Source organism: Pinus tabuliformis, chromosome 5_1, assembly GCF_031772625.1.
Source record: "Pinus tabuliformis cultivar Carrire ecotype Pingquan chromosome 5_1, CPIR1, whole genome shotgun sequence".
NCBI classification, from domain to species: Eukaryota; Viridiplantae; Streptophyta; class Pinopsida; order Pinales; family Pinaceae; genus Pinus; species Pinus tabuliformis.
The window spans coordinates 266,707,344-266,732,583 of NC_142305.1; the positions used below are offsets into that span (position 1 = coordinate 266,707,344).

General features: G+C 33.6%; 1 protein-coding gene across 1 annotated transcript; it reads right to left on the reverse strand.

The window, feature by feature from the left end:
- Positions 1 to 5,317: 5,317 nt before the first annotated feature.
- On the reverse strand, positions 5,318 to 11,806 carry LOC149164416 (putative histone H2A variant 3). Its single transcript, XM_089429465.1, has 3 exons — positions 11,756 to 11,806; positions 11,644 to 11,691; positions 5,318 to 5,617 (listed from the first exon to the last, which is right to left on the reverse strand). The coding sequence occupies exons 1-3, from the start codon at positions 11,804 to 11,806 to the stop codon at positions 5,318 to 5,320; spliced, it is 399 nt and encodes a 132-aa protein (XP_089285591.1).
- Between the last annotated feature and the right edge of the window lie 13,434 nt (positions 11,807 to 25,240).

A 25,240-nucleotide genomic window follows, 5' to 3' on the forward strand; every position in this document is an offset into this window, starting at 1 on the left:
CACAAACCACATTCCCAAGCTAGTGACGAGAGAAGACAATTATAATCTTAAGAGGCGAGTGAATGATGAGGAGGTTAGCGTAGTCATTAAAGAAATGCAAAATGGGAAAGCTCTAGGTCCAGATGGTTTCAACGTGGAATTCTTCAAAGCTTGTTGGGATATAGTTAAACAAGATATCCTCGATGTGGTGGGAGACTCAAGGATAAACAAAATTGTTCTGAAGGCACTCAACACCTTTTTCATAGCCTTGATTCCAAAGCAGGATAATGCCATGAAACTAGATAGATTTAGACCCATAGAATTATGCAATATGGTGTACAAAATTATTTCCAAAATAAATGCAAAGAGGCTTAAGCCCCTTCTTCCAACTCTAGTGTCTGAGGAGCAAACTGGATATGTAGAAGGTAGGCAAATTCTTAATAATATCATTCAAGCTCACAAGGTGGTTCAGTCACTTAAGAGAAATAAGTAGGTAGGTATGATCATACAACTTGACCGAGAGAAGGCTTATGATAAGCTAAGCTCAGCATATCTGAGGGAAGTACTAATAGCATTTGGCTTTGACCATAACTGGATAAGATGGGTAATGGCCCTTGTAATGGCCCTCGAGATTTTCAATCGTGCTTAATGGCTCACCATCTAGAACATTTAAGCCTTCAAGAGAACTTAAACAGGGAGATGCGGTTTCACCCTTCCTCTTTATTCTAATGATGGAAGGGCTAAGAAATGTGATCAAACATGCTAAAGTCAAGGGGAAAATCAAGGGTCTTAAACTCACTCTAAATGGGGATGCCTTGACCCATCAACAATTTGTGGACGACACCATGCTGCAGGGTACACCTATAGTCAAGGAAGCTCAAGACTTCAAAAAAATACTAAACGACTATGCTATGGTTGTGGGCAGAGAGGTAAGCCTTACCAAATCCAAGATTTTATTTTTTAATATTGATATTTCTATTCAGAGAAACCTCACCAGAATTCTAGGCTTTCAAAGAGATATTCTACCCTCCAAATATCTAGGAGTACCTCTAATAGACAAACCTCTCAGCAAGGCAGTGTGGGAGCCTATTACTAATAAACTCCACGAAAAAACCTAGGAATGGAAAAACACGTCTCTCAATTTAGCAGGTCGGTTAGTGCTTACAAAAGCTATCCTTCAAACTATCCCCATCTTCATTTTTGAGTGCTTCCAGCTCCAAAGGGAGTTGTGCAAGACATCAGAAATATCCAAAGAGATTTACTCTGGGGTAAAAGGGAAGAGAAAATGAAATGGGCTTTGGTAGCATGGGAAAAGATATGTAAACGTAAGACACATGGAGGTTTGGGAATTGATGACCCAGAAACCCTAAACACATATTTGGGGGCAAAACTTTGGTGGAGATACCTAAAATAATCGGTTTCCCCTTGGGTCAAAGTATGGAAACAGAAATATGCAAACAATTGGTAAGAAAAGGATTACATTAGAATGTCTGGGATCATCAAAGGCTCCCACATTTGGAACAAAACTTTTGAGAATAGAGCCATTGTTCAGAAACATAATTTCGGGGAAATGAGAGATGGAAACCTTGCTTGGTTTTGGGAAGATAATTGGCAACAAGAACCTAAACTAATAAAAGAATAATTTGTCAATCTCAAGAATGATACTGGTGAAAAAGGGTTACTCAGGGTACATGATTTATGGGATCGGGACAAAAGCGATAGAAAATGGAGAATATGGAAGAACCTGGTATACAGTGATGAATCACTATTGAAAGCCTAGGGAGAAGCTCTTACAAGCATCCTGGAATAGAGAAAGATTCTGACATTAACATCTTCAGACCAACTAAGATGGGGAAAAACAATGAAGACAACTTTAACCTCGAAAGGCCAAGCTAATAGCCCTTGGGATTGACTTCCCAAACCCCGATAAAGTATGGAAGGACCTATGGGAGAACTAAAACTGGATAAAAATCAAATTGTCAATGTGGTTAGTTCAACATAAAAAGATTCTGACTTCGGAAAACCTGAGGAAAAGAGGGGTAGTTGGTCCATAGAAATGCTTACTATGTGAACTACAAGAAGAAATTATGTAACACCTACTGAACCTACACCCATTCACCTCCAGCCTATTGAATTGGGTGGCTTCAATCTTTAGACAAATAGACAAGTACATCGGGATCATCACCGTACTTTGAGGAATTGGAGGAAAAATTTCTCTCAGAATGAGGTAATCAACAAAGCGTGGTCTTTGGTTCCATGCTTTCTAATCTGGGATGTCTAGAAAGAATGCAGAAACAAAATCTTCAAGAACAGGATTGGTTCATCCAAGAGCATCATGGATCATATTATAAGGCAAATTAGAGAGACTGTAGGAACCCTCAGAAAAAACCTTTGCAAGAACCAACCTCAAGATGACTAGGCGCAAATACTTCCTCAGTTGGGACTAAATCGACTTTTCACTGAGGGTATAAACAAGTATGTATGTCATATAACCATTAATAATGACTTTTGGCAACCTCCCCCTAATGGTTTTATGAAATGCAACATAGATGGAGACTCAAAACGAAACCCTCGTATGGCTCATTATGGAGGAGTCATAACGAATGATAAGGGTTTCATAAAAACCATCTTTGAGTGTCATTTTGCGGAAGGCAACTAATAATATGGCAGAGCTCATGGCCTTTGAGCAATGCCTAGAAATCGTGAGAAATTGAAATTTACGTAATACCACAATTGAAGCTCATTCCGAATTGATAATTAACTGAGTCAAAAAAATTTGCAATGGTTTAGCACGAGACAAAGTGTCAAGACACTAGCATTTACTACTAGTCTATAAATGCATACAATCCCACATCCGAACCATCCAAACCCTTAGTTTTTTTTATGTGTACCAAAAAACCAACAGATTAGTGGATATATTGGCAAATGAAGGAGTACTGTGCTCCAAGGGCTACATGAAATATGAATGGACACGGACTCCCCATGGATGATTGAGGGAGTAGTGTTAGAGACAAGCAAACTTAGACAAAGAGTTCTATGAGAGAAGAGGAAATAAACACGATGAAAAATGATGGAAACAAAGGAATTTTGGTCTATAGGAGTAAGGAGCTCTTGGTAAAATGTGAGTGGAATATATCGGGAACTCCTAAAGTCTACACTTCTAAAGTATGCCTTTGGTTTTCGTGAGGGAAAATGTACCTGAAACTATATAAACCTACGGTTCTCGGGCGGGAAAACTTATATAGGACAAGTCTTCACATTGACCCAAATTACATTAACTACAACCTTTTAACTAGTGGGGATGTGGATTTAGCTAAAATGTTGGCAAGTTGGCGAAATCAAAGTAATCATATGTATTTCACGTGGAAAATAGCGAGATGGTAAACAACCTATACAGGCCCTTAAGTTGTTTAGACAATTTATTTATAAGGCTTCGGGTCCGCAATAGGAGTTAATCTCCATGCTAGTTTCACATTTCTATTTGGATTGCACGCATCAAGTCGATTTTGGGGAGTTAAAATTCCCGTGGAATATCTCCCCAAACTGACTCAAAATGGTTATAGAGTGAGTTCATGCATCTCTTCACGTCTCATTAGAAGGATAAAGGGTCAGCATGAAGGATTCCTGAAATAGCCTCTCAACCATTAGATATTCAAAGACAGGAAGGCTTGTAATTTTTTGTGGGCCCTTGTCCCGGTTTGTGAGACTTGGTAACTAAGGTGTTGTGGGGCCTGACTATTATGTGGGCCACAGAGCCTTGGGTTTTCATGTATATTATGTAACTCTTTTTATTTAGTTGAATAGAAGGACCTACTCTTCAACAAAGAAAAAAAGAAACTCCTACCAATCACTTAGTTCAAAAACACAATGAACCCATAGTAATTAATATTTGTGTATAGGTTTCAGTGAGAACTGGTAGGAAGAGACCTATTTATCATCATTATAATCAGCCTAAACACTATGACACCTATTATTGCTATAGATATTGAATCTTTTGGAATAGAAACAAACTTATTCATTTTAAAAATAATATGAAGATTATTGAATATCTTCATATTATTAATTTAACTATGTTCCTATGTGTGCACTAGTAACTAGAAATAACAACATTAAATGGATATGTTGAGTAAGTGAATACTCATATATTTAATATGTTATACAGGAAAAAGTTATTAATATTTTACATATATGTTTACATATATATGTAAATATATAAATATTTTTGATGTGGTTACTATTATTACCTAGGTTTAAAGAAGGGCATAAAAAAGAATTATATTTGGGCTAGTTATGTTATAGGTAATTAATTATTAAAATTTATAATAATTAAATTTGCACTCATATTTATTGGATTTAGTTTATATTAAAGTTTATTAATTATTAATTATTTATTTTTATTTTTATTTTCTAGAAATGTTGAAATTATAATTTTATTTTTTTAAAATTTGATTGAATATCAAATTTAATATAAACTTTGAATAATATTGTTTTTATTAAGTTTTAAAAATATTTAATATAGTTATTAAATCTAAAATATATTTTCACAACATAAATTTGAATATTTTATTTAAAAAAATAAAAAAGGTGATAAGTATATCTTTCTTAACTTAATTCTGCTATTATCTTATTAAACTTTTGAAAACATAAATGCCATTATATATGATATATTTTTTATTATTATAGTAAAAATATATGACATATTTACAGTTTTTTTTCTCCTTAAAATTAGATCTGTTTTAGTTTTATTAATTTGAGAATAACAAGTTCAAAATATTTTTTCATTTAACAAGTACATATTTATACTGAATGTTCATCTAAAGTTGTTTTAATAATCAAAAGAATTTTAGCTAATCATATATAACAGAAAATTCTTACATTAGATTATTTTTAAATTCAAACCTATATTACTTTATATCGTTAATTAATTAGAAAAATTAATTAAAAAATAATTATTTCTCTAAAAAAAATTAATTAAAAAAATAAAAGCATTTAAAGTAAAACATAAACTAAAAATAATAATAATGAAAATCACATATTATTTTGAATCAATGCTTGCCTCAACATAATTAGATACTAGTACATAACAATAAATATAATTATCTAAACATCCAAAAAAAAATAACATGCTTTATATATTTTCTCATAATAAAAATTAAAATAACTGTATGAAATATCAGAGTCTCAATAAGTTTAAAAAACACACATATAGAACAACACAAGGGAAGAAGGTTCAAACCAACCGCATGCAACAAAATAAGGTAGACTCCTAAATTCACTTGTGCGTACCGATCCAGCAATCCGTTTAGCTAAGCATTGTAACCATCCCCAAACATAGAAACTAATCTTTCTTTGTGGATTTGCAAATAAGAGACTTGTGAATGTAAGGGATCACACCTCCACCTGAGATGGTACCTCTGATCAAGGTATCAAGTTCTTCATCTCCTCTGATGGCCAGCTGCAGGTGCCTTGGGGTGATACGTTTCACGTTGAGATCTTTAGTAGCATTTCCTGCCAACTCTAAGATCTCTGCAGTAAGATACTCCAGAGTGGCTGCAGCATATACGGCTGCAGAAGCTCCCACCCTTTGATTTTGAGATACTCGCGACTTCAACTGACGGTGGATCCGTCCCACTGGAAACTGCAATAAGAAAAACATTTCAATCCACATATTACAGGAATCCTTTGTGAGAGTATTTGAATTGTGACAAAGCTTCAAAGAACATATTTCTATGAAGGAAAAATGTTGCTAGCATTCATTCATTAGAATGAAGATTTAGACTCTAAAGTTTAAAGAAAATAAATGGATAGAAATGCAAGGAAAAAATAGAAACAGGTGGATAGAATTCAGCATATTAGAGGAATCTTTCACAGAATGCTTCATAGTATTTGAATTATTATATAGCTTCATTGAAGATGTTTTTTTCATAAAAAAAAATTGAATGGAATTGTTATAAAACTATTTCTTTTTATTAAAAATTTCGTTATTTTGTATTATGGTTTATTGTTATTGGAGTATAAGAACATCAGGAAATTAATTCACCAGTTTAGTGTATGTATTAATAGATACACATTGTACATAATTGATTGAGATCATATAATCTACATTTGATTTGGTTTCCTTTTAGCTTGTTCTACATTTGCAGAAGGTAGTTCATCTACCCTTTTGATTGAAGTGAGCCACTAGTTTTGGGGTTAGCTAAAGCTAGTTTGCATACATGGCAAGCAAATGTGATCTTGTAGCAAATTTTCCTTAAGAATGTTGAAGGGTTGAAGGAATGGTATCCATAGTGGCATGAAGAAGATGTAATTTGGTAGGTGCATTGGAAAATTAATAGGGTGCCAAACACTGAATAACTTAAGTTGAATCAAGATTTTGATAGTCAAATTTGTAAAAAAATGATAAATGCAAATGCAAGTAAAAGAACTAAAAACATGCTCTAGAAATTAACAGAGGCTAGTATTTCAAATATAGAAGGGGTACATGATCAATACATGGAAAGCAAGGTATAACATGTCTAAATAGGATAGTTGCAAGCATGATGACAATGGGACTGCAATGAAGCTTGGTGGAGCAAGAAAATAGGACAACTGCAAGAATGATGACAATGGGACATCCATGAAGCTTGGGGCAGCAACAAAATAGGACAGCTGCAAGCATGGTGCATGGACAGTAACAACATGGTGAAGCATGGACAGTAGCATAGTGCTGCAAGTAAATTGGGACAACAATATAGTATTTGGTGCAGCAAGTACAAAAAGCAGCAATGGTTCAACAAGGACATGGGTGACATGATCAATACATGTCCTATTTAGACATGATGAAATATAGAAGGGGTACATGATCAATACATGGACAGCAAGGTATAACATGTCTAAATAGGATAGTTGCAAGCATGATGACAATGGGACTACAATGAAGCTTGGTGGAGCAAGCAAATAAGACAACTGCAAGAATGATGACAATGGGACAGCCCTGAAGCTTGGGGCACCAACAAAATAAGATAGCTGCAAGCATGATGACACATTGGATACCTGCAAGCATGGTGCATGGACAGTAACAACATGGTGAAGCATGGACAATAGCATAGTGCTACAAGTAAATTGGACAACAATATAGTATTTGGCACAGCAAGTACAAAAAGCAACAATGGTGCAACAAGGACATGGGTGACCCAGTGGCACAACTTGCAACACTGCCAAACACTGGGACAATAGTGCAACATGGTGCAGCACCCTGAAGTGCAGCATGATGACAATAACCAGCCTGTCTTCAAATGATCTCATGTATCATATTTTTAGACATGTCTATTCTCTTATTTAGACAAGTCAAAGTATGATCTATGTTCTTAGCTAGACAACTCAAAGTTTTGGCTTCTGTTGTAAATGTGCTATCTCTATCTATATCTTATAATATATTGAACATCATATAAGAAGAATTTATCAATGGTTTCACCATATTGGGGTTTGTCCCTGGCTAGGGCCACATGTTCTGTCCTCTTGTATTGGATTGTCTTCTCCTATTTATGTTTATGTTCTATCTCCAGTGTAATTTAATGTTGATGTAATTAATAATCTTGGAAATATATTGACCTAACTCTTAAACTTAACACTATTGCAATGAGAACAAAATTTAGCAAGGAGGATTGACTAGCATTTGTATAGGAGGATTTTGTTCTTTTACAAATACTTCCTTTAACAACCACACCCTTCTTGTTTCATGATACCTTCTCTTTTTAATCTAAGCTTTGATACTATTAGCACTGTATATTTTTCTAGGCTCAAGAGGAAAATTGGAGAGGTAACCACAAAGCCCTTCTCTACCATAATGAGGGCTCTCTCTTTGTGAATTCTCAATGCGCATTCTTAGGGTTTAGGTGAGTTATGAACATCAAAAGCTAGGTTTTAAATATATGGTTGGGTGATAAAGGAGAGGTCCATTGGGCATAGATTCATAAGAGTTTTTAGCAATCAATCACAAATATATAGAGCATCTTAAAAGAGGGCCAGCTAGGAAAATTCTTTGATCTTACAAAGTTGTTGTGGTAAGGATGATATGAATAAGAATGATGGTCTATTAAATACAAAAGTTTGCAATGATGGGTTTTATATTTAATTTCAAAAGGGAGACATTTATATTTATTAACAAGGGAGATAAAAAGAACAATGACTAAATTATACTCAAAATTTTCTTGTAAACAATTAACATGGTGCATCCATGTATAAACTAGAACAAAAGAAAAATTTACAAATAGAGAGACATTTATCTTCCACCAGAATCTTGAAACAAACTGCCTTTGTACTCTTGAATTGATTACTTCAATAAAACTACACAACTTACAATCAAATGAATGATGTTCTCTTTTCTAGGAAATCAATCCTTTCCACTTTTTTAACAAAATATTTATAGTTTGTCCTAGAAATATTCAAACTTGAAGTAAAATTTATTACAAAAATAATATCTACTAAAATGATCTAGATATTTCAAAAACAAAACTAAACATTATCAATTATCCACAGATTTAGATGTTTTGCACAAACTTCTAGGATTTTTGTTGATGACTGTGCCTATAATTTTCCTCTTATGTTGAATGCTCCTCATTTAGGATTTTCTTTCCCTTTTTTTGTCACTCTACTAGAATTGTACTTGTTTTGTTGGATGAGCTCCAATATTTTATCCCATATATTTTCTCTAAAAATAAGGAAGTCTACCATGCTTCTAAATCTTTCATCCACTTATGTATATGTTTGAAAAGTTCATTTATTAAGAAACATGTGATAAATATCATGCTAGATAAAAAGTTGATATTGTAAACCTTCAATGAGAGCTTATCCACTTATTATCCTTTTTAATTTGGAAAATTTAGATCTACCTGTAACTACACTACATAAGTGATCATAGTAAGCTTCTAATGGAATCAATTTTCCATTAGAAGCTCTTAAAGGTGGAATCCCTTTCTAGTGCAATAGACTGAATTTTTTGTTGTAGTTATTCCATCTTATCCTTGGTTTTTGAGTTCAACACCTTGATGATTGTGTGTGTTTTTATTGGCATGTGCTCTGTCTCAACTTTTGTTTGTTCAATTGTTTCCTTAACTTTTTCTACCAAATCTTCTTGTTGAATATAATTTTAAAGAATGAGAATAGTTCAGTTATAATGGCATTAATATTATAGGGTATGTCTTTCTTATCTTCTACCAATATTATATTAGCTATTGATGATTGGAATTCATACTTTTCAAGATGTTGAGTGAGCTTGAAGTTTTCTACCCTTATGATATATATGCATTGTGAGCTTTAACTTTATTGTCTTCTAATCTTTTCAATGCTGCTAACAATATTTTATATTCTTTGTTGGTAAATGATAAATTTGTGAGGGATATTGCTTGATTATCTAATGTACTTGTGGCTTCTATTCAATGTTGCTAACAATTTTTTATTTTCATTGTTGTTCAATGATAAATTTGTGAGGGATTTCACTAATTTTTTAGACTAATTTGTAGTGGTTGACTCCTTTGTTTTTGTTGAGGTTGTTGTCATTGTTTGATTTTCTAATGTACTTGTGGCTTTTATTCAATTTTGCTAACAATATTTTATTTTATTTCTTGGTCAATGATAAATCTATGAGGCATTTCCCTAATTTTCAGAGGAATTTAGTGATTGACTATGTTCTTTCTATTGAGGTTGTTATGATTGTTTGATTTTCTAATGTACTTGTGGCTTCTAATGTTCCTTTTCTTTCACTGTTGAGGTTGTTGTCATTGTTTGATTTTCTAATGTACTTGTGGCTTCTAATTGTTCCTTGTCTTTGAAAAGTACCTCCATATCTACCTTAATATTCTCAATTTCAACATTTTGTTCAACCATCAACATGAAAAAAAAAATCTGTACTTGGAGCTCAATAATTTATTTGGTCAAGGGGTGCTTTATAGCTACAATCTTGAGTTTATTTTTTTATTTTTTATCATTTACTCAGCTGCTTTAATGTGACTAGGACCATATATTAGTTTAGTCACTAAATCTTCAAGAGATTTAGTTCTAGTGTCTTTGGCCAAGGATGACATTCTTTCCATCTTAAGATGTGAATGAATATTGTATGCTTCCATGGTTGAACTTGTTAGTGTTGAATATCTCATCTCACCATCTTGTTTATGCAAGTCAATCTAATTAATTGCATGAATATTCTAGGTGTCAAAAGCAAAGACACATGTTTTGTAAGATTGTGCACATTCAGCCACTAGAACTATAGGTTTCAATAAAGATAATTGGGAATGTCTCTTCTATGTGTCAAATGAATATAACACTGTATGTTGGGTAGTAGAAGATAGTTTCTAGAATTCTAAATAATTTGTTATCTTCAATGCTTTATTGTTCCTCTTAATTTTTGTGTACCTAAAAAAAATATTTTTCTACTTAGAAAGGATATAGATTTCTAGTATGAACCCTTTTCTCTTCCTGCATGTTTTTTCTTTCTTCTCTTGAAAACTAAAAAGTCTACAACTTGAGATCTCTGTAGGAGATATACCTTCCCTTGACCTATTAGTTTTTTTTTTTGATATAGGAGTTTGTAGGGATGTCTCTCTCACAATTTGTTCTTCAACCTAATGTAGTGTATTATGTTTCCACTCTTGATTTGCATATTGCTTTATTTCTAGTCTATGTGTATGTACATAAGGTGGGGTCCTCTCCTCCACTCTTAATTTTAAAAGTACCCCTAAAGGATCATAAGACCATGTGAAATTCAATTTTAATTTCATTTACTTCATTAAAACATATACCTCTGTTTTTAATATGCTATTGAGGAAGAAAGGGGGGATCTATGCCTTCAACTTAAAATGTGCATTTTTCTACCTTGATACAAAAATCAAGTCATCCATATTCATCATCTTCCTAATGTGTTTTAAGGCAATGATATTCTTGGCAGAAAAACTAGTAACATGTTAGGAGGGAGTTCAAATACATATGTCATAATTTCTATATAGCTCTGGTAAAGACACTAGTCTCCAATCTTGGGTTACTCTGTAATATGTAAAACTCTGTTGATTTATATTGAAATCTTTGGGATAACATTTATTGAAATTGGGAACTAAAGCCAAACTCCTTGAAAATGAACCTAGCTCTTACATGGATCTCTCATTCAATTGTAAAGTTGACATTATATATATATTTCAATTCAAAATAATTACCAACATACGAAAAATCAGAAGGAAATTACATTTTTATGAACACATGAATTAACAAAAAGACCCAGAAAGCCATAATCATGTAACTTAACTATTCCATGCAATATTAATATTGGAAAACAGATCAGGATAACATTTACTTTGAAATAGTTGGATAAAATTTGTTGAAATTGGCAACTAAAAACAAACTCCACTCCTTGGAAATGAACCTAGCTCTTACAAGGATCTCTGCTTCAATAGTAAAGTTCCCTGACATTATATATATATATATATTAATTGAAAACCATTATCAACATAAACGTAGGAAAAATCAGAAGGAAATTACATTTTTATGAGCAGATGAATTAACAAAAAGACGGAGAATGCTATAATCATGTAACTTAACTATTCAAATACAATATCAATATTGGAAAACAGACCCGGAATGCTATAATCATGTAACATAACTATTCAATGCAATATAAATATTGGAAAACACTCGAACCTGTAGATCAGCGCGAGAGGAGCGAGAAACCGGATTTTTCCTCGTTAGCTGCAGCGGTGGATTTCCCGTTCCCTGAGAGCTTAGCACCTTGGCCTAATTGATTGCCTTTCACTTGAGGTAGGCCCTTGGAACCTTTGCCAATTTGATTCTCTCCAACAACCATTGTGTCTGCCTGGTATATACTCCTGGACTCTAATCAAGTAGATCTCTCTTATAGACCTGAAGATTGCGTCTTCTTCGAAGATCCTCCTCTAGCTCTAATCAAGTAGATCTCTCTTATAGACCTGAAGATGGTGTCTTCTTCCCAGATCCTCCTCTTGCCAGATCCTCCTCTCACGCACCTATAAAAGAAGAACCCACTTTACATGTCGTTAATTTTCCGCTGTCCAGAAAGCATGGTTTATTTACTAAAAGAACAGCGCAAAAGTGCAGAAGGACCATTTGTATTTGAGCATCAAAGCCAGTTGATGGAAGACATGACCTAGTTGATAATAAGTACCTGATGATGCGGAAGTCAGTATTACTAGAATACCTGGACAATGCTTTTCGGTTTTCAGAAAAGGTTGATGAGTACCTGTCTTACACCTTCGCGCTTCCCAGCAATCAGCAATGGTATTGAGCCCTTGTGATCTCTTTATATATAGATCATTTATATGTTCTCTCTGTGCTTATTTATATATATAAAAAGTGCATGGAGGATTGGGTAGGGTTTCTAGGGCGGTAAAACTACCTTTGAGTAAGGTTAAGTTTAACTTTGAAATAACTTTCACTTAAAATTAAGTAGTATTTTTAAAATATTAAATATTATAAAAGACCTTAAATAAGGGCGTGAAATTGAAAGGAAAGGAGAAGTTAAATGTTGTAAAATAAGAAAACATTGTGTAAAATTAAGAAGGGAAGATAAATTTTTTAAAATAATGTAAAATTTTATTTAGTTTTTAAAATATGGATATTGTTAAATAAGTTTAAGAAATGAGTAAAATTATTAGACTAAATAAATTTTATAGTAGAAATTTTTTTCTTAATGTGTATAGAAAATTATATTGTAAATGATAGACTATAAATTTACTATAAAATTAGTTAAAAACCTAAAATGATAATTTTTATTTGTATTTATAATTAATAATTACTTGTTATTTTAAAAGATGTTTCTAATAATTAATAATTGGATTGATAGGTGTTATACCCCTCATATAAGGGTTATTAAGAATTATTTGTGTTTTAAAAGTTGTTTTTAATGATTAATAATTGGTGTCTTCTATGGAGGAGGAGGAATTGTTAGGAGTAAAAGTGGCAGGAATGAGGGGAAAAACATTCTAAAAAGCCAAACATTAGAAAAAGTCTTGAAGAGGCAGTGTTTGAATCATGTTTTTGATAGTGAAAATGGATTGAGGAACATCAAAAACTTCTACAACACCTAAAATTATAAAGTCTATGGGATTTTTTTCAAAATATAGCTTGAATTTCCATAAATTTAAAAAGCATAATCATTAGACTACCCATTAATAATTCTGTTGAGAGGTACTATACCATTTAATCTAACCTTATAGTGGAGATGTTTCCATATTGGTATTAAATAATATTATATTTAAAATTCAAATAAAAATTTTTGGTATTGTTTTTGATGGTTTTCAAAAGTATTGGTGTTAGGGAGGTTGTTAGTTCCCCATCAACCATTTATTTTGAAAATTTGAAAATAAAATAAAATTACATTAAAAATTATAATAATAAAAAAATAAGTTTATGTGTGGACAAGATTATTTTAATAAGACATAATGAGGGAGAAAAGGGTTATCTATATTTAGTATAACACAATAAATCCTCAACTAGAATTTAATATGGGTTAACCATATGATTTAATGTTATATAGATAGATTTTATTAGAGAATTAAAGTGAATATGTAAAGAGTGTCTTAAATGATCATTTGTCATTTGTATCTAATAATTAATAAATATCTTTCATCTTAAAAGTTGTGTCTAATAATTAATAATTGGGTTGAGAGGTGTTATATGGCGCATAATATGGGTAAAGGGGAGATATTGTCACACTTGCATTAAATAGTAATATATTAAAAAATCCAAAAATATGGGTAGGTTGTTAGTTTTCAATTTTAGTTGTTTTGATACATACATCTCAGCCTTAGGATGAATTATGAGTTTTTAATTAAATGAGAGTAGTCAAACTACCCCAAAAAATTTGGTGGAAAATATAAAAACTTCCAAAAATATTTTGACTAGCATTCCATAAAAATTTTGAGAAATTTTTACACTTCACTATTTTGGGTGCTTTAACTTTTTTTTTTTTTTTAATGGTTTTGAATCCATTACAACATCAAAAGATTATTTATATACTCCCTTGGTTGGATTTAAAAAAAAAATGGTGGAAAATAGCCAAACTTCCAAAAAGATTTTGACTAGCATTAAATTTTGGGAAATGTTTACACCAATTTAGCTTCACTATTTTGGGTGCCTTAAATGCTTCTTTATGGTTTTGAATCCATTAATTGAATGGCTATAAACCACTCTCTTTGAAAAATTGTGGTCTCCATGGAAAATACCTTAATAGATGTGGCTTTGAGGTTGTTTCATGTATCTCGGGAGGTTTTTTGTTCTCCATCAACCATTTATGTTTAAAAAGTCAAACAAAAATTAAACTACATTAAAAATAATAATAATAAAATTAAGCATGTTTAAGTGTGGACATGATTCATTTAGTACATTATGATAAATGACCAATTAGAAATTGATTTTTGTTAACCATATAATTTAAAGTTATATAGATAAACTTTAAATATTATAAAAGAAGTCAAACTATTTAGAGAAATTAAGCGAAAATGTAGATTAGGTGTAGTCTAACTTTATGAGATGGTCTTTTTCATGACATATTTCTAGGTATTTTTAATCAAATCAAATAAGGATTTTTAAGAATTTGAATCTGAATTGTTTAATATACAAAATATGAGAGCTTTTTGAAACCATTATGCATTCAAAAATATATTTTAAACAACAAAAGTTCATATTCATGCTTCAAATTGTATGCTTAGATTGGATGGTGAAAAGGGTAGTTTCTTGGATAAGTCACACTAAGCCAAGGATAACTTGTCATTTGAGTCTAATAATTGTTAATTAATTTTCATCTTAAAAATTTCCCCGAATAATTAATAATTGGATTGGGAAGTGGGCATGAGGGAGATGTTGCCACATCACCATTAAATAATATTATATTAAAAATTCAAATGAAAATATGGGGAGTTTGTGACTTCTCGGTATTGTTTTAGGTGGTATTTAGACATTTGAGTCTTGGAATGGACTATGGGCCTCTAAGAGATGTGGCTTGGAGGTCTTTGAATATATCTAGGAAGGTCACGAGCATAAGGCGTGAAGATGAATTCGAGGAATTATTCCAAAAATACAAAAAAATATTACACACAAAGGAGTGGGATCCTTTAGCCATCAATTTCCATGTTTTTCTAGTTAAGCATAGAGCTAGAATATAGGTTGGATCATGATGTAATAAATTTTAGTTAGTTAGTTGTAGTGGATATTCTCAAGGAGAATGCCTTGCACAATAGATAGGGTTAATAAAATTTAGCCTTTGAATTAGGATCTAGTTGTTAGGATGAACGAGTACTTATGTAATTTTGACATTATTGCAAGGGGATTTTGACTGTTGAAGAAATTTGGCTTTCGTGGAGCGAATCAAGTAAATTGGGAAGATTTAGGTCCTCTATGTGTGGATGAGAAACTCCCTATTGAATCCCAAAGGATAATCTCCTTCGAAATCTTCGTCTTATTGTGAAATTCAAATATTTAAACGGTGTTCTTTGAGCTTGAATGAAATTATGTTGATTGTGTTAAATTCTGTGTTTTTCTTTTAACTCAGTTTCCCATCAATTCTGAGTGTATTGAGCGAATGGTCAAGATCAGTGGAGTAAGATCAAGAACACGACGCATGAAGATTGGTTTTAGACCAATAGATCTTGATCGATATAGATCAACGATGTTCGTGTGAGGAAGCTACACGATAGTTAATGAGTAGAAGCGAGTTGGAGAAAACCATAAGTGGATTTCGGGCGGAGTAAATAGTGCAAGTGGTAATTCCTCATTGGCTTTGATTCCATACACACACTGACACATAGTAGTGAGGAGAGAGAGGAAAATTTCTTTTCAGGTTGATTTGGAGTGTGCAAGTTAACGGGTCGATATGCGTGTGAGTCGTTAGATTTGGTGGAGTGAGATCGACGGTTGAGAGGAGAGAAGCAAGTTTGAAGTTGGGGAGTGTTGTGAATGTTGGATCTTGAATAGGTCAATGGTGAAGAAGTGCCAATGAATTTTTAGAAGGCAAATTTCAAATTTATTAAACTATGGTTTGTATTACTATCGGGTCCGGACTCGTGGAAGTTTAGCGGAACTCTGCGACTTTTGGATGAATCTACTAACTTAGCAAAAGATCTAAAGTGGTGAGTGGATGACAGAGAGCCCATTGAACCAATAAATACACCTGCAAACAAAGATAGAAGATATAATCTCACAATTTGGGAGATTAAAATTCCTGCATGTACCGAGACTGCCATCATTAGTGGCATTAGAGCAACGTGTTGACACTGAACTGAATCTTAGAAGCAAGAGAAGGAAAACCAATATGGCTTTTAAAGTTGGAAGAGAATGAGTACGTGGGAGAAGAGGACGACCAGTTGCAAATGCTGAAGTGATGGATGCTATGCAACAGATGCAAGCTAGATTAGAAGCATTAAGAGCACGGAGAAATATAGATGATGGAGATGTTAGTGAGCCTGAGGTTGAAACTGAAGAAGCGGAGGAAACTATAGCAGTTACTCCTGAGATGAGATTCTTCAAATCAGTGTTGAGATCCATATCTAGGCCAAAAACTCAGGTTTTAATATATGCAGGAGGATTGAATCAAGAAGAATTGATAGACTCGATTAATGACATGGAGAAATTATTTGATTATGAACAACAAAAGATGAGAAGAAAGTAAAGTTTTCTATCACCAAGCTAAAAGGACATGTGGCACTTTGATCTAAGCTTTTCATGAGGTGAAAGAAGGGATTTCATGCTGGAGGGTGACGTTGGGTCAGAACAATTGGTTCTAATCCTCTTTGCTTATTATTGATATTAATAAAGCTATTCAAGTTTTCTTCGACATTCTTGTACGTTTGATGATATATGCATTTGTGTGGTCAATATACATCTGGTCCTATATTGTTTATGATTGTAGATCTCTGTTCTTCGATAGTATTATGCTGCTTTGATTCCATAGGTGCTCTTTGAAGCTGGGTAGATGAAGGAGAAGTGGCAAGGATCTGCCAGAAGGGAGAGGAATCAAGCAAGGAACCAAGCACAAGACTCAGGATGGTGTCCTTCATTCCACTCTTATCTACTTCTCATAAAGGAAAACGAAAGTATTTTTAGTTTGTTCGTTCCTAAGATGGCTGCCAGTCTTAGTGGGACTAGCATCTCTCAGTGGACACTAGATTTCCCGATAACACCAATCAAGGGATTCCTATGCCTTTGGGAATGGAACATGAGACCACCTCTGCCCTGAATTCTGAAATCCATCCAGTAAACCAAACCTCAAAAATAAAAATAATCATCCCAACACCATGGAATCCAGAAAAATGCAACATTAGTCTAAAATCCACTTTCATAACCCAACAAAACAATGCCAACAAGAACAAGAGAATAATATACCAACATGTAAATCGATGCATGTACAAACCAGCTAGGAAATCACATGCAAAAGGTTACCTACAAGTATTCCTACTGAAGGTGCTTGATTATGCTTTCCTTCCTTGATACTTGCATGGTTTTCCTTTTGTTGCTTCAAACTATAGTGCTCCAAGAAAACTCTATGTGACGAAGAGTGAGAGAGAGAATAGTGAGAGAGCACTAAAGCTAAACTCATAAATGGTTACCAACTAATCGTCACAAGCCTTTTTATTAATGAGGCCTCCATTTTCTTCATTTTCCATTATTTTCCTTCATTTTCCTCCTCACATGAAATTTGTGACCATTCACCTTCACTTTCTCCTAATTTTCTTTATTTTCATAAATAAATGTGTCAAAAATTCCTTTTTTCCTTATAATCCCTTTTGCCTTTTCCAATTTTCCTTATCCAAACCACACATCAAGTGATGCCCACTAGGTTATCCTTTTCCAATCATTCAACTTCTAATAAGTGTCCCTTAATAGTGGTCTTATTTTTCCTTTATTAACTTTTATTGCATTAAATTTCTACTCGGGTTGTTACATGAAACTTTTGATGTGTGGGAGATTGCCTTGAAATTGAAGGAGGGCCTTTTCGAATGGTTGGTTATGGCATTGGGTTTGACGTATGCCCCACAAAATTCATGAGATTGATGGAGGACATCTTGTGACCTTCAACAATGCATCCATGGTGGTGTATTTAAATGACATCTTGATCGTCAACTAGAGTTGGGAAGAGAACCTCCCCATATTGGATACTCCTTCAAACATTGCCACAACACAAGCTGTGTGCCAATTTGGAGAAATACAATTTTGGCATGACCCATGTTCAATATCTAGGGTAGATCATTAATAAGCATGATTTGCATGTTAGCCCAGGAAAAATACAAGTCATTTGTGGTTTGCCACCCCCAACTAGTCTAACAAAGCTTCATAGTTTTTTGGGTCTTACCAATTTCTACTGTAGGTTAATATCACTTGGCCATTAGGTCAAGTCACTAAGGGCAGAGAAAAAGCAATTTTTTTTGTGTGAAACCCAACAGAAGGTATTTGTAGAGTTGAATAATCCCCCCTCCTCTCGACTAGTGTTCAAATTACTAGAACTACAACAACCATTTGAGATTGAGACAGAAACCTCCGACTATGCTATTGGTGCAAATCTTACTCAAGAGGGGCATCCAATGGCTTACCACTATGAGACACTTTGAGACAGAGTCCGAAAGTATCCCACTTATGAAAAAAACATGTATTTCGTTGTCTAGGCCTATCATCAGTGGAAGCATTACATTATGGGGAAGGAATCTCTCATCGACATATACTATTGACCCCTACAACTCATATAAACACAAGGGAAGTGTCATGATGATTGCCATCATAAATGGTTCACATACATGCAACAATTCCATTTGAACATTAAGTACAAGAAGGGAAACACCAATAATGTTGTAGACTCCCTTAGTCGATCACCAGAAACTGCTTAAAGGTAAGAAAGTTCCAACTTTAGACCTCTATGATGTGTTATTATGCCACCTAGAACATATATTCTCTCCTTCAAGCAACTGTGACAAGATGATTTGGGAGGTGCACTATGGTGAGTCACTCGACATTTCGGAGTAGAGAAAATAGTGGCAGTACTACAAAAGTATTTTTCTCGATAGATTCTCCGTTGGAATGTTGGGAGGTTTATTAAATCCTCCACTACCTCCATCATTTCCACACCAACCATAAATAAGCAAGACCTATATGCTCCTATTCCTACTAATTGTCGACCTTGGGAGTTCATATCCATGGATTACATGTGAGGGCTTCCTTGTACTAAACAAAGGAACAACTGCGTTTTCGTGGTCATTGATAGATTCTCTAAAATGGCCATTATGACAACTTGCAAGAAGAGCATCACAACACATACCACTACTAAGGTCTTCTCTAAGCAATTGTGGGTACACATTGGGATCCCACATTCCATTGTCTCTAATTGGGACAATGGATTCCTAAGGGAATTTTGGTCAAGTATTTGGTAGATGCTAGATACAAAACTCTCTAAGTCCATGGCTTTCCATCCCCAAACTAATGGCCAAATAGAAGTGATCAAGAGGATGATCATCTATATTATGCGCATGTACAACTCAAAGCATCCACACACATGGGATGAAATCCTCCCATATTTCCATCACAACAACAAAAAATCTCTCCACAGCTCAAGAGACTAAACCCCTTATAGGTATGGTTGGGATTTTAGCCATTATGTCCCACTAATGTGGCCGTACCATTTTCAAATTCTTAGGCATATTCATCTCATGTCGAGTCCGAAGCTGGCATGGATAACAGTTCATTGAGAATATTCAACACATCTGCGAGTAGGTCCATGATATATTACACAAATCCAATGCTAAGTAAAAGTAGTGCCACGGTCAGCAATGGGTCTCGTACAACTTCCACATGGGCAACAAAGTTTGGCTACATTTGCAGAAGGAGTGTGTCACTTGACCCCATCGCAAGCTTCTCCCACTCCAATATCGGAAATAATTCATGACGAAGGTTATAGGGGATAGTTCTTTTTAGCTCAACATTCCACTATTCCTTGGTCTACACCAGATGTTCAATGTAGACTACCTTAAGCCACACTTTCCACCATTGTTAGACACATCTCACATTGCAAAACAACTCATACCGAAAGAGCTAAATCTAGATTTCATGGAACATGCCACAAGTGATTGAACCATGGACACACAGATGAAGAACACTCACCACCAGAAGATCCAAATGTACGAGGTTGTCAAAGTTGACCAACTCTTGCACCAAGGAAAGTGGCTCACTAGTGACGAAGTTCAACACAAGTTTCCCCATCTCATGGAGGCACTCAATGCAATGTAGACCATTTCATCCTAAGGGGGACAAAGAATGAAGGTGGATATTAGTGGCCACACACCTATTCCGCTTGCACCCTGAACACTATCTCTTTCATTTTTTTAGTTTCCTTAATTGTAGCACAATTCACTATCTTTGGGAGTTTTTCAGGTCCTGAACTTTCGAATCTGTTTTTAGGTCCTAAGCAATGTCTCTAAGGTAATCGGAGAAATCAAATAATTCTTAGATTAAAGGGCCTTATTTCTTTACAGCCTCCTCTTTGACATCTTTGAAACATGGTATTGTGATAGAACAAAGGAGATCATATGCCAAAGTTACGTCCCTAATCAAATTAATGTACCAATTTACGCAAATGAGGCCTGCAACTTTGGTGCTTCATATCCTAGGGTAAGGTTTTCGGATAGTTTGGGTTTTCCATTGTTTCTCAATAGAAAATAGACCTTGGAGCCTCATTGTAACATAGTTCACAGGCATATAGCCACCACATCTCTTTTCATAGATAAGCTACCATCGCTTGAGCTAGTTTATTTCCATTCTGTTTGTAACCATATTTTAGTATTGTGATGTTAATTAAATGAAGTTTTATTTGTGTTGCATTTCTCAATTTATTGTTATATCTGTAATTTCATGTGTTCGTATTTAAGTTCGGATCAAGTTTATACTAGAACGACATTCTATGCAAGTGTTCAGATTAGAGTAATGGAATATTGTTGCGTTAAATAAATCATTTTGGCTTGGAACAAAGGGATCCAATGAATGCTCACACACGGTTTTCTTTGGTTAAGCACCTCATCCCTAAACTAAGGGCTTAACTCCATGACGACTTGGGAGTGAAGAATTTGGTATGTATACCGAATTTGAGGGTTTTGAACTAAAGGAACGGAGCACTAATGTTTGAAAATGAATGCATGAATGAGTTTCCAACTCAGATGGTCGAATGGGTATCTTAGAGGAAAGTTTAGCAAATTCACTAAATTTGGAGTCTACCAAAATTAGAAAAAAAAAATACTAAAGATTGTAAAATGTAAGAATGAAGGAAAACAATAATTGACTTCATATTTTCTTATAGAGACATCAAATGAGCGATTGAAGAATTATTCTACACATCAATAAGGCATTATAGAAATATAAAAACAAGAAGTTAATAAGATCAAAACCTATGATATTGGAAATTAAGTGCAATTTCAATAATTTAAAATATCCCTCCCACTTTCTCTATAACAATAATAGAATTTTTAAGAGCATTTTGTTAGTTGAGTGGGTGTGTTGGTTACATATTGGTGATTCTCATGTGCATTATTGATTGATCAATGATTAGAGGTTGGTAAATTTATAATATGTTGTCTATGTTAACAATTTGAAATTTGAAATTTATTTTTTTATGTAAAGAAGTAGCCTTCATGATTCTAGTGAGAAAATTCTATGAAAGATGAATTGTTTAGGTCAAGAAAGTGGTAGCTTGTTGTTGAGAGGTTTAATCTCTTTCAAGTAGTGGTTGTTAAATAGTTAAGGGTTGCATATCCTTTCAATGATAGCTCATAAACTAGGTTTTGTAGCTCCTTTGAGTTGTAATTGATGAATTGGGGAATAATATATTCCTTCTCGTTGTAGCTAGAGAACATTGTAATAGTAAGTAGAATCTCTCCTTTTTGAAGTAGATAGAAGAAATTTTTTAAGAATCTATGTGTGATAATTTTTCTTCTAACGGTTGATTCTTGCAATGCTAATATATATAATTATTGAAGTATTTATTGGTGTCCTAATATCTTTACTAAATAAAAGAAATTTTTAAAATTCCTTGAATACTCATTCACCTCTCGTCTTAGTATTTTCCTTATTTCTAACACATCTCCTTCACCCTATTAATCACTACACCGAGAGTTTTGTTGATTATATATAAAGGTCACTTAAGATACTTTTCTTAGGTATAATTTTCTTTGAAATTAGATATGCCTTATTAGTGATAGTCATGGAGGGCTTGCAATTTCACTCTTTTTTTCATATTAAGAATTTTGATTCACATAAGAAGAAAAGAGGTGATCATTCTTAATTTAAACCCTATAATGGAGGGAAATTATTTTGCAACAATTGCATCCAACTACAACCGTCACATTTCATGACGATTCTTTTGAATACCCTTACTAAATTAACAATAAATTTAGACGAAGAGAGAGGTAGATGTTAGTGAATCTAGTATCTCTAGAGTAAAAGCAATAAAGATACCTACAACATTATGCAATTCTTTCATATATTTTGCATGTAAGAATTAAAGAGGTAGGATGGGAAATATCACCCATGTAGAAAATGAAGATAGAGAATAGACAAACAATAAAGAGTGGTTTTGATTTCTTCATGAACTCCATGAACTCCATGTGTAAATCACAAATCTTGATATAAAGATAAATTAAGCGTAAAACTAAATTTTATGACTAAAATTTCTTTCATTCAAGGATAGATAACCATAGTGTTATCTATAGGAAAACCCTATTGATTGTAAATCCAAGAAAAGTGATATTAAATATTTAATAATATTCCATTAGATTCATAACTCAATCCACATCCTAATAAATGGAAATATTCTTTCTCCTCGATTAAATATAGTTTGAATTTAATAATTTAGTCACATAAATCATTTGCGATGGAGAAATATTGGAAGTGAGGCTTCTTCGGCTTCTTGCAAGAGAAAGAAGGGGGAATTTCCGTAGGTATGTTCCTTCAATATGAGGATCTTGATGAGAAAGATATTTTAAGGTATTGACATTAGAAGGTCCTTATCCCAAATGTTAAAATGTGATGGAAACCACAAGGCAAAACATCCCTCAGAACGAAGCCAAAACCCCTATGAAATTCAAAGAGGTTTTATATAGTCTCACCCGACAAATACATATGTCCTTGGTAATCATGTTCAAATATTAGATAAGTCTAATTGTGAAATGATCGTGTGATTGGTCCAATGGGATGTTAGCTCATCCACCTCGTTTCAAATGACAAGTTTTTATCCTTGGTCTACTATGACAAGGCGCAAGGAGTAGGTTCCCCACCATCATGGAGTCTTGAGTCTTGCTAAGTCATAAATTCCTAGGATGTCTTCCATAAAAGCTATCAAATATATTGTTCTCCTTATTATGGAACCTGCTAGATTTAATATTGGGCCTATATTATATCAATTTACCTAATTAATATTTCATCATGATATACAAAAATTAAACAATAAATGAAATGTATAAATGAGTTAATATATATCTATCTATATATATATATATATATATATATATATATATATATATATATAGATATCTGTGTGTGTGTGTGTGTATAATCACAAATTAAAAATTTTGAAAAGGTATAGTCTAGTTCCCCTTATGACATTTGATCGTGGGTCACCTTACTAAGAAGGCCCATCCTCAACCACATGTACTAGTTAGACTTGAATTTTTCACTTTTAATTATTATTGTAATATTCTTTTAGCTTAATTGTATTAAATATATTTTCTTTATGAATAAAAATTTAAATCTTTTTTCATTTATACATATCACTTGTTTTTTGGTTTGCTAGATAAAGTGAGTGCTAAGATGACTTGTTCCTCCAAAGTGTGGCTTGATTCATAGAGGTCTAGCTCCATTTAAGTCATGAAAATCACTAAGGGATAACACCTCGCTTCGGCCACAATAACTTGGCTAGATTTTTTTGAAGTGAATTTCAAACTGGTATAGGCCATCTGGACCATTTATCTATATAAATTTAAATCCTATGGTTATGGAAATTTGATTTCTAAGTCTTCCTAGCGTGATTAGGTTTTATTATAGAAATTATGTCAAAACATAAAACTAATTATTTTACTATTATTTCTAATGTAATTTTTTTTTTCAAAATAAATGTTCAATGGGGAACTAGTGATGGCGGTCTCGGTGCAGGCAGGAGTGTTAATCTCTCAAATTGTGAGATTATATCTTCTATCTCTGTTTTCATGTGTATTTATTGGTTCAATGGGCTCTCTGTCTTCCACTGACCACATTAGAGCTTCCACTAAGTTAGCAAATCCCTCCAAAAGTCGCAGGGTTCTGCTAAACTTCCACTGGTCCAGACATGACAGTAATAAAAGCCATAGTTTAATAAATTTGAAATGTGCCTTCTAAAAAAATTTCAACACTTCTTCATCTTTTATCTATTAACGATCTAAGGTTCACAACACTCCCTAAGTTCAAACTTGCTTCTCGTCTGACAATCATCGATCTTGCTCCACCAGATCTAACGGCTCACAAGCATATCAACCCGTTAACTTGCGCACTCCAAATCAAGCCGAAAAATAGTTTCCCTATCTCTACTCGATGCTACATGTAATTGTGTGTATGGAATCCAAGCCAACATGGAATTACCATGTACAACCGTTCCTCCTCCCAAAATCCACTTGGGGTTTTCTACAACTCTCTTCTACTCGTTAACTATTGGGTAGCTTCCTCACTCGAACACCATTGATCTATCTCGTTCGAGATTTATTGGTCTAAAATAAACCTTCATTCATTGCATCCTTGATCTTCCTCCACTAATCTTGACCATCTACTCAATACACTCAGAATTAACGAGAAACTCAGTTAAAAGAAAAACACAAAATTTAACATAGTCAAGCGAATTTCATTCAATCTCACATAACACCATTTAAACTTTGAATTTGACAATAGCACAAAGATTTTGGAGGAGATTATCCTTTGCGATTTGACAAGAAATTTCTCATCCACATACACAGAAACTAAATTTTCCCAAATTACTCGATTCACTCAAGGAAAGCCAAATTTCTTCAACAGCCAAAATGCCCTCACAATAGTGTGAAATTTACATAAGTAATGGTCCATCCTAACAACCAGATCCTAATACAAAGGCTAAAATTTATGAACCCTATGTGTCACGCAAGGCATTCTCCTTGAGATACTCCACTACATCTAACTAACTAAAATTTATTACATCATGATCAAACCTATTTTATACCTCCATGCTTAACTAGAA